The 13,464-nt window shown below is 43.1% G+C and overlaps 1 protein-coding gene across 4 annotated transcripts in view; it reads left to right on the forward strand.

Moving 5' to 3' along the window:
• PDE7A (phosphodiesterase 7A) overlaps positions 1-12,257 on the forward strand; it is a 123,203-nt gene extending 110,946 nt beyond the window's left edge. For 3 of the 4 annotated variants that reach the window (XM_039246961.1, XM_039246963.1, XM_039246962.1), the window contains 5 exons: positions 5-96; positions 2,244-2,388; positions 4,546-4,642; positions 5,304-5,384; positions 8,117-9,906. In XM_039246961.1, the coding sequence (XP_039102892.1) occupies positions 5-96; positions 2,244-2,388; positions 4,546-4,642; positions 5,304-5,384; positions 8,117-8,325 (624 nt within the window). In that variant the 3' untranslated portion in view covers positions 8,326-9,906. Of the gene's footprint in view, positions 1-4; positions 97-2,243; positions 2,389-4,545; positions 4,643-5,303; positions 5,385-8,116; positions 9,907-10,984 lie in introns of those variants that run through there. The other variant, XR_005530927.1, reaches the window with a different exon arrangement.
• The last annotated feature ends 1,207 nt before the right edge of the window (positions 12,258-13,464 follow it).

The following is a 13,464-nucleotide window of genomic DNA, read 5'->3' on the forward strand; positions in this document are numbered from 1 at the left end:
GTAGAATACCTCAGTACTGGAAAATCACCACTGGAGATCTGCAGTGGGATTATTGAGAGAATCTGGTTTATTCTCACATATGCCATCAGAAAGCAGGTAGGTTGGGCTAAGACACATTTAATTGGTAATAAACTATGGAAATTAAGTTGGCAAAACAGTTTTATAAAGGTTTAAAAGTTATTCAGGTGTGCCACAGTTTTCAGTTTTTGTTTAATGGCTAAATTATTTTATCTTACAAATTTACATCAGAATTCTAGTAATTTAATCCTATTCAGTATAGACAGCAGTATTTTTTTAGTGAATTCTTATGGCTCAGTCTGTAGATTTGGGTATTACAAAATTCACTCCAAATACATAGTGCCTCATAGTTTACTACTTATTTATGTAAATAGTGTTACATATTTCCATTTTATGCTCATTTGAATAAAACCTTATGTTGTTGTAGGTGTAAAGAAATTAGTCATTCTGTATTATAAATACACTCATTAAAAGTTTCAGGAAGGTTTCAAAACTGATTATAAGTAGAAAGAATGCTTTATATCTCAGTAGCATAGCCCTGGAGTCCCTTCTGGAGCTGGAGGCTAAAATGATGATGGAAAGAACAGGAAATAGATTTGTTTAAGAAAAGACCACTTAATGTTAAGCAGGCGATATGAAAGCCTAATAAGCATCAAGTGCAAATGAGCCCATATGATGGTGATTAACAAAATCTCATTGATCCACAAACAAAAGCTTTTAATAATGCCTCACTGAGAGAAGATGCTCTTAAGAAAACCATGTTAAGTGGATATAAGCCATCTAATTCTAGAAACAAGGTGAGGCATAAAAACAGGTTTGGGTACTAAAATTTCAGTCACTCTCATTGTTCTTTCCTTTTTCCCCTTTCATAACTTAAAACAACTTTATTTTTAAAACTTAAGTATTTTGTGTAATGACCATAGCAAAAAGCTGGACTTCATTTTTTATTTTTTTAAATCTTTATTCATGGATACCATTTGGAGTTATGACAATACTTCTGGTAAGTAAAATTGTTTCTTGCTGTAGTAGAAATAGAAAAATTGCTTAAACCATAGTTTTTGTATATATGTTATCCTTTTCTTGATTAAAGCAGATTAAAGTGTTTGCTTTCTTCTTTTTGTCATGTTTTACAGTTGATGATTAACCTTGCTGATAAAAACTGAAAATAAGGAACACTGCGTAATAGCATTCTTTTATGTGTCCTTTATTTAGGATTTGTTTTTTTTTCATATTCAGTATTGTGAGCCTTTTAATATGTTGACCGCTCTTTACTGCTACTTATACAAGGATAATGTTTGCTACCGCCCATTGAGGGGAAAAATGGCAGGGATTTTTTTTTTTTAAGTTTATTTCTCTTGTTACTTGAGACAGTTTTATTTATTTTTTTACTTGAGACAGTTTTAAAAATGATATAAGGTATTTGCATTAACATGTTACCTTTTCCTTTCCAGAAAAGTTGGATATTCATATAGATAATTGGTTCTAGAACTTGACCCTGAAAATACAGTTGCATCTAAACTTTATCAGATTGTTTGGTGGGGTTTCATCAGTATATAATAAGGCATCTTAGGCAAAATATCCACCAGACTTAGTTGTTGAATGGGCTGCTCTTTCTCCATTTGAGCCAACCTTCCGACTTCCAGATACCGGACACCCAAAAAAGAAACCAAATTTGTTTCCCCCTCAGCATATCCCAGTCAAAAAATTTATAAAATAAGATACGAGGCTCATATGGATTCTTTTTAGGCAAATAATTCCTCCTTGGCTGGCAGAATAAAGGCATTCTTTTTGGAATGTACGCATATTTGTACTTTCCTACAAACTCTTTTGGTTTTAGTTTTGATGATTTTATTTTATTTTTTTTAATGTTTTATTTATTTCTGAGAGAGAGAGAGACAGCGTGAGCAGAGGAGGGAGAGAGAGGGAGACACAGAATCTGAAACAGGCTCCAGGCTCTGAGCTGTCAGCACAGAGCCCAGTGTGGGGCTTGAGCCCACAAACTGTGACATCATGACCTGAGCTGAAGTTGGACACTCAACTGACTGAGCCACCCAGGTGCCCCTAGTTTTGATGATTTTAATAGGATTTTTTAATGCATTCCTTAAAATTCATTGTTTTTTTGATAGGTTAAAAGTTGAATGGCAGAGCAGTAAGTTTAAGAAGAAAATGAAGAAGTAACTATTTAATTGAAAGTCTTTTTTCTCTTTATATTTCTCTAATTCCAGGCAACAAATGGAGACTCAGATAGGTGCTTTGATACTAGCCACAGACATCAGTCGCCAAAATGAGTATCTGTCATTGTTCAGGTCCCATTTGGACAGAGGTGACTTATGCCTTGAAGATGCCAGGCACAGGCATTTGGTTTTACAGGTAAAGTGGGGCTGGGAAAGATCTCGTTCTAGGGTAAATCACGTGACTATTAGAATAAAAATGAAGTAGTCTAGTGTAGCTTTCAGAGTGGCTAAATTTTGAGGGAAAGCCGTGAGATTTCCTTCCATTAGTAAAACACTTTACAGAAGGTGACTCTCCTCCTTAGGAAAGCACCATTGTTTCTGTAGTTTCCATACTCAAGATTTCTTTTTTTTTTTAATTTTTTAAATGTTTTTATTTATTTCTGAGAGAGAGAGAGAGAGAGTGCGAGCAGGGAAGAGTCATAGAGAGGGAGACAGAATCCGAAGCAGCTCCAGGCTCTGAGCTGTCAGCACAGAGCCCGACACGGGGCTCGAACCCACGAACCGAACTGAGAGACCATGACCTGATCCAAAGTCAGATGTTTAATCAAATGAGCCACCCAGGCGCCCTTATTTTATTATTTTTTAATGATTTTTTTTTTCAAAATTTTACGTAAATTGTATTAAGTTAACATACAGTGCAATATTGGTTTCAGGAGTAGAATTCAGTGATTTATCACTTGTGTACAACACCCAGTGCTCATCACCCATCCAGCCCAATCCCCACCCACGTCTCGCCATCAACCCTCATTTCTCCTTTGTTAAGAGTCTCTCAGGGTGGGGCACCTGGGTGGCTGAGTAGGTTAAATGTCTGACTTTAGCTCAGGTCATGATCTCATGTTTGTGGTTTTGAGCCCCGTGTTGGGCTCTGTGCTGACAGCTAAGAGCCTGGAGCCAGCTTTGGGGCTTTGGATTCTGTCTCCGTCTCTCTCTGCCCCTCCCATACTCATGCACGTGTTCTCTCTCTCTCTCTCTCTCTCTCTCCCCCCCTCTCCCTCTCTCTCCCTCTCCCTCTCCCTCTCCCTCTCTCTCTCTCTCTCTCTCTCTCTCTCTCTCTCCCCCTCTCCCTCTCTCCCCCGGACCCCCCCCCGTCTCTCTCTAAAAGTGAATAAACATTAAAACAATTTTTTAAAGAGTCTCTTATGGTTTGTTTCCCTCTCTTCTTACCCCTTCCCATATGTTCATCTCTTTCATTTCTTAAATCTCACATATGAGAGAAATCGTATGGTATTTGTCTTTCCCTGATTGACTTATTTTGCTTAGAATAATACAGCCTAGTTCCATCCACGTCATTGCAAATAGCAAGGTTTTATTCCTTTTGATGGCTGAGTAATATTCGTGTGTGTGTGCGCGCGCGTGTGTGTGTATACACAAACCCATATCTTCTTTATCCATTATCAGTCGATGGACTCTGGGGCTTTCTCCATAGTTTGGCTGTTGTTGATAATGCTGCTATAAACATCAGAGTGCATGTACCCCTTCGAATCTGTATTTTTGTATCCTTTGGGTAAATACCTAGTAGTGCAAATGCTGGATTCTAGGCTACTTCTATTTTTAACTTTTTGAGGAACCCCACACTGTTTTCCAGAGGGGCTGCACCAGTTTGCGTTCCCAGCAGCAGAGCAGGAGGGTGCCCATGTCTCCACATCGTCACCAACACCTGTTGTTTCTTGTGTTAATTTTAGCTATTCTGACGGGTGAGGTGGTATCTCGTCATGGTTTTGATATGTATTTCCCTGATGTTGAGTGATGTTGAGCATCTTTTAGCCATCTTTAGTGATGATGTTTAGTGATGTTGAGTATTTTAAGAAATTAGTTCTTGGATCTAAAAATGGGCAAGATTGGGGCGCCTGGGTGGCTTAGTCGGTTAAGCGTCCGACGTTCGCTCAGGTCATGATCTCGCGGTTCGTGGGTTCGAGCCCCGTGTCGGGCTCTGTGCTGCCAGCTCAGAGCCCGGAGCCTGTTTCAGTCTGTGACTCCCTCTCTCTCTGACCCTCCCCTGCTCACGCTGTCTCTCTCTCTCTGTCTCCTAGAAATAAAACATTAAATAAATAAATAAAAATAAAAATGGGCAAGAATAGGATGATTTGTTTGTAGCTTTATGTTTAGTCCAGTCCTGCAGACTTGACTGATAGACGTCATAGCATCATAAAGTTAATATAAAAGACAATGAATTTTCTGTTGCAGTATTTTTTTTATTAAAGTGTCATTTTCCCCATTGTTGGAGTATATTTAAGTTTAATACAATTGGAACTTTATCTTTTTCTTAAAAGAATTTTAATATTTTGCTTGCTAGATGGCTTTGAAATGTGCTGATATTTGTAACCCGTGTCGGACCTGGGAACTAAGCAAGCAGTGGAGTGAAAAAGTAACAGAGGAATTCTTCCATCAAGGCAAGTTACAGTTTTGAGTGATGAGTAGTCTGTTCAGTTCATTTTTTAGCATCATATGAATAAACTAACCCATTTACAGGAGTTGGGCAATAGATGCTTGGTATTTTTAGTGACAGCTAATAGTAGATGTACATGTAGGCAATAATGTACAAATTGAGCATATTTTGGAAATCAGCAGTTCTCGTTTGAAACAATGAGATGTCAGTATTTGCATTTCTAAATAGAAGTCAGGTTGGAAGATTTGCTGTGCAGAAAGATTTCCCTGACTTTGTACCATCCCCCTTCCTGTGGGGGGCACGGCCCTGCACATGCAAGGTATTTTCAGTGATTTAAAGCCAGGAACCAAAGATCTTCATTTCATGCACCTTCCTTGTAGAAATCTAAATTTTAAATTAAAATGCTGACAGAATTATAGTCTTGGGATAACACCTAGTAAAATTTTCCATCTCCTACATTTAAAATAGGATATCAGCTTGGCAATCTTTTCTATGTGTGAATAACTTAAAAATTTTAAAAAGAACTAATTGAGAAGCCATCCTCCCTTGAGGATTAAGTATGTCGTGTTTTTCCTCAGGAATGTGCAGGTGAGATGAAGACTATATCTACTTAAGCAATAGTCATACTCCACGTGAATAATTCTATCTTGCTTTTACAATTTTAGGAGACGTAGAAAAGAAGTATCATTTGGGTGTGAGTCCGCTTTGTGATCGTCAGACGGAATCTATTGCCAACATCCAGATCGGTAACTGTATATACTTCTAGCTCGTTAGAAAAATTTTAGTTTTGCCAAGAGGAGATCTACATTTGAAATATAAATTATTAAAATTGTGCTCATTTCTATTTTTTAATTTGAGAAATTTTACCCATTTTTCCTTTTTTGGGCTCTATTTATAATGTGCTCTCATTTGATCTTAGGTTATGAAAACCATAATTTTTGCAAAGCAGGGAGCAGTGACTTTGTCCTAAAACTGACAGAGTGTATGGTGTGCCCATGTGGAAGCTGTTTTTGCATAATTCTGGGGTTGCCGTTCTAAAGTGAAAAGGGCATCACTGAGCACGATTGTGACGTGCAGCCCGTCGTTGCTTTTCCGTGCCCCTGCCTGTGGGCTAATTCTTCAGCGTCCTGTGCAGGCGTCTTGCGAGCTGCCCTCAAGTGGTCTCCCCAGTTCTCTCCCCAGCGGCTTCCCCTCACAGACCTGGGACTCCGAGTGGTCCCCAAATCCACGGCGCCCCTTCACGCTGTCCGCCTCGCCGCTCCTTCCCACCTGTCTGACGGGCTGACTCGTGTTTCTTAAAGGCCCGGCTCCCCTAGATGCCACTTTGCACTGTCCCCAGGCAGAGCCCATCGCCCCTTTCCCTGCCTCCGAAGCTAGAGGGCTGCCGCCTGGCCCCTGCGGCCTTGCCCGCACCAGGAGGCAGGCGGCGCTTGAGAGCTCTTCGTGCAGTGAGACAGCGCCGAACAGGGACATGTGCTGAGTGAAACGGGGCAGCTTGGTGTGAGAGCGTAAGAGCGGGTGGGGGGTGGGGGGTTTGGAGCATAAGCCAGGGTGGGGACGGCGCGTCAGCAGGGTGTTGCAGGACAGTGTGACCCTGGTGGCTGGTGTGGAGTAGGACTTGAGGATTAGGTCGAACGTAAAGAAATGTGTCCACAAACTTCAGAAAGATAAAGTTTCTAGAAGTCCAGAAGATAGTGCACTTCTGTGGCATAGAGCTCTGAAAAGAGGCCAGTAGGTCAGAGACTCAGAGATCTAATTCTCACACAGCAATTGCAGGGGATCGTTGTGTGGAAGGCAGTGGGTAGTAATGACTTGACTGCAGATGAACGGGGAGGAAAGACAGAGTCAGGCCCAGGGGAGGGGGTGCTGGGCCTCAAGCAGCCGGAAGCCTGAGAAGCTTTGCAGGGACGGGGCTTTCTTTGGAGGAGATGAAAAGACACTTCCGCGGCAGATCTGCGGTGCCCTGAGTCTCAAGTACATAGACCTTCAGATGCTCAAGACTAGGTGAAATCACTCCAGCCCACTCGTTTTTTGTCAGGTACTTACGACCTGAAAGAATGAGGTTAATCTAGAGCCGCAGGTAATGCTAATTTGTTGGCTGTTACAGGCAAGATGCAAACGCTCTCAACCGGTTGGAATAATGAGTGAATCAAATAAGATGAAACTCCCACAAAATCAGGGTAGCCAGGTTCTGCGTGTGGGTATAAAGCCCGTGGCTCACCACGTACCTGGGGCACCAGAGGGGGCAGGGCTGAGTGACGGCTCCAGCCTGGCGCCGTGGCGTGAGGAGGGCTGCCAACGAGCCACCGTCTTCTTTGACCGCAGAGATGCCGTTTTCCTCTGTTGGTTACGTCTTTCTCTTCACCAGAACAGAACTCCTTGAGGGCACATCTCGTCTGTCCTTCACTGCTGCACTCCTGCGGGCCCCCCCCCCCAGAACAGTGCCCATAACTGTGCTCCGTACACCCGTGGAGACAATGGAAGAAATGAAAGGCGTTATTTCCAATATTAACTACTATTTCAGATACCATAATTTGTATACTTTTCTAATTAGAAATACTGGGTGCTAATTGCTTTAACTCCAGAATTTTCTGTTGCCTAAATGAAACCTCTGTGGCCTCTGGTACACATGGTCTTTTGCTGAAAAGAAGACATTTTAGAGATGAAGAAGATGTTAAAACTGTTACATAGCAGTGAACATCACACATCGCATTTGAACATAGAAGCCCCCGTCGGTAGCAGACCAGACGTTGAGGAAATAATGCCAAGTGCCTCTCCAGGATGTGTGATGTGGCTGATGGGGGATTTCCTAGGAGTATGAGACCCACTGTAGTATGAACTCGGGCATAATGTAGGTGTGAGCTGTACAGCGTAGAGATGCACACAACCCGGGAATTCCCCGTCTTCCCTTCCTGACTACGAATTAAGGGAGATCAGTTATAGGAGTTGTTTATAAAGTAGGGCCCTTCACACTTTGAGTGTTCATTTTAATAGCTGAAACTAGTATGTTCTGTTCTTTTTACACTCAGACCTTCAAAACTCATGAGTTTTGGTTCTGTAAATTCTGACTTAAATAAAGTGGCCAAGTGTAACCATGGCCGGGTGTGGGGGCGCATCCCCGAGGGGACGAAGCCCAGCACCGGCCCCCAGGCCCGGCGGAGACCCCCCCCCCCAGCCTGCAGCCGCTGCCTGCTCTCCGCAGTCGAGGGCCGCTGAGTGCTTGCCCGCGTGGGGCGGCCGGTGCAGCTGGAGGGAAGCGTCGGGAAAAATTTGACGTGTTTGTCTGTTCACCTTCACCTAAAGTTCCGTGAGCTGCTGGATAGGTTCTTCAGAGAAGTTACGTACATTTACACATACACACACACACTGAAAACTTAGGTAAAATACTGGAATAAGACTTGAGAATAACCATTGGATAGATGTCCTGAGGATAAAGTTTCAGAATATATGTTAATACGTATTTTTTTGTTTTCTCGAGGTTTCATGACTTACCTAGCGGAGCCTTTGTTCGCAGAATGGGCCAGGTTTTCCAACACCAGGCTCTCCCAGACGATGCTCGGACACATGGGGCTGAATAAAGCCAGTTGGAAGGGGCTGCAGAGAGAACAGTCCGCCAGTGAGGACGCAGATGCTGCGTTCGAGGACTTGAGCTCACAGTTAGGACCTCAGGAGAGCCGGCTGTCGTAGCCCCGGGCCGGGTGCAGGCCGCCTCCTGCAGGCTTTTAGAAATGTGAACCGGGCCGTGCGGCGGGGCTGCGGCCAGACCGCCGCGGTTTCCGGGGCATCGAGGCCAGCGCCGTCCGTCCCAGGGCGTCCCCCACGGGGCCGTGCGACCCCGCCTTTTAATTACAGACCTGAACACACAGCAATATGCATTTGGCTTTCGTGTGAACCTCGAATATGCAAAGCCCGGCAGGAGCGAGTCCGAAAGGAGTGACAGAGGAAGCGAGCGGCGCCGCGAGGTTTTCAGAGCGCTGCTCCTCCAACCGTGAAGCTTGAACTCCGCCCTCAGCAGAAGTCTCTTGGAATGTAACCGGCCTGCTGCAACATTGTGTCCGTACCTTCCACTCAGCTCTCTCTGAGAAAAAGGAAATGTGAAGTGCCCAGCCTCTGCTGCCTCCTGCAAGACTCGATGTTTACAAATCAACTCTGAAATACCGGTTCTAAATTGCCTTGGAGCATGATTGTGAAGGAACCACTAAGAATTTTCAAGATCAAACTTATCTGCAGCTCTTTCCCCTGGTTTGCCTTTTTCTTCTTTGGATGCCACCAAAGCCTCCCGTTTGCTGTCGTTTTGTTTTGCGCACTGGAAACTGAGCGTTTCTCCCAGAGCGCCGCCACGCTTTCACTCCGGTGCCGCTCGGCAATGCAGTTTTTTTTTACCTGCTAGTTTCTGATTTGGGGCGGGCGGGGAAGAACACCAATGTCCTAGCTGTATTATGATTCTGCAGTGAAGACATTGCATGTTGTTTTCACTACTGTACACTTGACCTGCACATGCCAGAAAAAGGTGGAATGTTTAAAACACCACAATCAGCTCAGGGTACTTGCCAGTCTGAGATAAAGTGGGATGGGGAAGTGTGTCCTTCAGAGCAAGGGTACTAAAGCCCCTTTCGCTGCCGTGCGTGCGAGGTATGTTGTGTGTGAATGTGTGGACGTGTGTTTGCGTGCATGTTTGTGCATGTGTGACTGTGCATGTGTTGTATTTATCCATGTGGGAAAGGATTTGAAATGTAAGCTTTTATTTATTATCTTAGAATGTGACAGTGCGCAGCCACACTGGGGGAGGGGAGGTAGGCGAGCTGTACCAGACGCTCCAGTTGCCTTAAACTATGCACAAAGCTAAGTGACCAAACTTCTTGTTTTGATTTGAAACCAGTGCATCGTTTCCTTGTCCCTCCCTTTGATGAAACGTTACCCTTTGATGGGCCTTTTGATGTGAACAGATGTTTTCTAGGACAAAACCTAAGGACTAATTTTAAACTTCAAACATTCCACTTTTGTAATTTGTTTTAAATTGTCTCATGTATAGTAAGCACAACTGTAATCTAGTTTTAAGAGAAACCGGTGCTTTCTTTTAGTTCAATTGTATTTCCCTTGTTACTGTAAAAGACTGTTTCTTGATTATGTTTACAGTTCGTTGCAACAGCCATTTTCTTGGGAGAAAGCTTGAGTGTAAAGCCGTTTGTAAAAGGCTTTGCCATACTCATTTTAACATGTGCCTGTTGCTGTTAACTTTTGATGAATAAAAACCTATCTTTTCACATAGTTATCTTTGATATTTACCTTATAACTCTTGTGGAAATCATAATGCTAAACTACTAGGAAATCAGAGGGTTAGCTTCTTGGTTCCAGCACTCGCTCATCATTATCTAGGCAGAGGCAGGTGCAGGCCAAGCCTTTGGGGTCATCTACCATTATCTGCACCTCACGAGTGAGGGAGCGGCCCCACTGTGGTGTGCTCGCACCTCGACATGGTACAAGTCAGCCTTGAGCCCAGGCCTCTGGACTCCACGGCCTTTTTTGTTCCCGCACTTGGGAAGTGCCTAAGATATCAGCACTCTCGCAAGTACTTACGTACTAGTTGTCATTGCTTTTCTAAAGTAAAGGAATAAGGAATGGCCACTTAATTCTGCTTGATTGATATCCGTGTCAGAAAGGCACCACCGGGCCTCTCCTGTGTCTTCCCAAGTCCAGTGTATCAGGAAGGGCATAGTACGAACTTTAAAATCGAACCTATTGTCATTATTTGCATAGAATGATGTCCGATAGAAATATAATGTGAGCCGCACATACATGAATTTTCAGTTTGCTACTCGCTACGTATAAAAAAGGAAAAACCGATTAATCAATTTTATTAGCTTTTATTCCAATATATCCAAAATATTATATCATTTCATTATGTAGTCATTCTCAGATAACAATTATTGAAATGTTTTACATTCTTTCTTTGGGGGGAGGGTCCCAAGGCTTTGAAATCTGGTGCGTATTTTACACTTACAGCACATCTCCGTTCAGACTAGCCGCATTTCAAATGCTCAGTAATATCCACATGTGGCTTGTGGCTACCATACTGGACAGAGTTGGTACAGAAGCTTGATGGTAGCAGAGTGGACTGTACCTGGGGAAGGCCAGGGACCACTTAAGGTGGCGTCACCCTGGTAGATATGATGCATCTAGTTGTCTGATTAGATCTTTATAGACCTAGTTTGTCAGCAGATGGAGAGTGGAACCATCTCATAGGAAACTCACATTAATCAAGCTCACAGTAACTGATATTTTAAAAAAATGTTAGTACTTCCATTTACAATGAGAAATATAACTATCAATCGTTCTCTCCCTTTAGGCACATCTTCTGGGGATGTCCATTTATGACCAGCCGGTTACATGGTGAGCATGGATTCTGAGCAAGGGAAGCAAGTTGCCTCATGCATCCATCTCCCTGTGGGGATGGATCTGCTGATTTTCATGTTTGTGGACCAGGGCACGCTCTTCCCCTGGATGATTGTAGAGATTCTCTGCCAGTAGTTGCTTCTCCACATCAGCTTGATTGGCACATCCCGTAGGTCTGTCCGCACGTCCCGTAGGTCTGTCCGTACCTTCAGCTTTGTCTCCGTTGAGCCTGCCTGGGCTCCGTCTGCTGGTGTATGATGGCTTAACTTCTGCTCTGATCCATGATGGTTTTTACTGTTTGATAGTCAAAGGATTATCTTCTTCTTTCTATTCTTGGGGGAGACATCTCAGTGTTTCTCCCATTTCCTGCCTACACGTAGAATAAACCCGTTGACAAATTATGTTTTGTTCCATAGATGTGGAAATCAGCATCTGTAGCCCCACTTAAATACAACCGATATTCCTTGAACATTGGTTTTCTAGAAAAATTTGAGGAAACAGTTCAGTAATTTAGATTACACTTCAAATAAGTAAATGTTATGGGACAGAAAAATTCACATGAACTTTTAAAAGGAGACTTCAAAGAATTGTTGAGCATGTCACAGCCCTTTGGGGCTCCAGACCCAATACTTGAGTAGAAGGGGGCGTCTCCTGCTCTGGGGCTAAAGGTCCTTGGAGAGAGAATTTTGACCAGCCTTAGCTTAACGAGAAACCAATCTGGTACCTGGCCAGTATTTGTAGTCTACAAATGTGATGGTTTATAATGACCCTCTTTGTACAAAAGAAGCAAATATTTTATGTCCTTTGCAAACCTGGGAAATATATTTGTACCTGAGGTACAGGTTAGAGGTGCTAGTAATTCTTTGAAGATTCCTATAACGGTTTCTTTTCCAAAATGCTTTCTCGGCTCTTAAAGCTTTCAGTTTTCTTAAAACTCTTAACTTTCACATCAGAGGTTTACAGTGTGTTCATGTGTACTTTTTTTTAATGTATAAATACAGTGTTTAAATTGTCTCCCGATCACTGTCTCCTGCTTGAGAAAATAAACAGTGACCGACAGCTAATATGCATCACTCATGTTTTTACATAAATGTGCATCGGCACACGTCTGAAACATACTGTTGTACAGTTATGTGCGAGGCTTAGTCTGAGCCATTCCTTGCTCGCTCAGGATCTGCAGACAACCTGTGTCTTTTGGAAGGCCCCCGAGGGTCCATGGTCTTTTCCTGGAGGTGAGCTGACGGGGGCGGGGGGGGGGGGCACAAAGCACGTCTCATCCAGCTTCTCGGCTATTAATTAGCACAGGGCCGGCGTCAATTGGACCATCGATAACTGTTTAAACAAGCTAATTCGGTATTAATGTGTTTCCTCTTTAGCCATCAGTCTGTAACATTGAGAAATTACATTGAAACTAATCTGTCTAAACTGAATCGCGTCAGCAGCACCTGGGTTCCCGTTGTGTGCAGACGCTGCACCGGGTGTAATAAAGGCGTTAAAAACCACAAACCCTTGGTCTCTGTTCTCAACATGCCTGAGCGACAAAATGGCGAGACGAGTGCTCTGTGACACAGCAGGCGTCTATGACACGGGCGCACGCTGTGGGGTGTGGTTTCGAACGGTTTCGTTCATGATGAAAATGACACCATTCCTAGTAATTCTTGAATTTTTTTGGTTAATATCTGTGTCTGGTAAAACCACTTGGCTCTCCCATTGGATTCTAAAGTACAGTCTCCGCATCCTCACCAGCACTTATTTTTCCTTTTTGACGACAGTCAGTTTGAGAGGTGTGGGGGGATGTCCCCGCGGGTGCCGCCGCCTGTCCCTGCCCTGCTGGCGACCTGTGTCCTCTGCGGAGAAATCGCTATTCACGTCCTCTGCCCATTTTTTTTTTTAATCAGGTGGTTGGTTTTCTTGATACTAAGTTGGTGAGTTCTTTATGTATTTTGGATATTAACCCCTTATCAAATATATGATTTGCAAATATTGCTTCCCACGTTCAGTTTTGATGGGTTTCCTTTGCTGTGCAGAACTTTTTAGCTTGATATGATGCCACGTGTTGTTAGTTTTTATTGCCCTTGCCTGAGGAGACTGATCCAAAAACAGATTTCTAATATTCTCGCCTGTGGTTTCTTCTAGGACATTATCGTTTTAGGTCTTAAAAAGTTTTAATCCATTTTGTATATGGTATAAAATAGTGGTCCAGTTTTCCAAACACCATGAAGATGTGCATCCTTGTCTCCTCTGTCATAGATTAATTAACCCTATATGCCTGGATTTATTTTTGGGCTCTTTATTCTGTTTCATTAACCTATGTCTGTTTTTATGCTGTTTTAGTTACTAGAGTTGTTTTTTTTTTAATTTTTTAAATTTATTTTTGAGACAGAGAGAGACAGTGCAAGTGGGGGACGGTCAGGGAGAGAGGGAGATACAAAA

This window comes from Hyaena hyaena, unplaced genomic scaffold (assembly GCF_003009895.1).
Source record: "Hyaena hyaena isolate Hyena2069 unplaced genomic scaffold, ASM300989v1 scaffold_287, whole genome shotgun sequence".
NCBI lineage: Eukaryota > Metazoa > Chordata > Mammalia > Carnivora > Hyaenidae > Hyaena > Hyaena hyaena.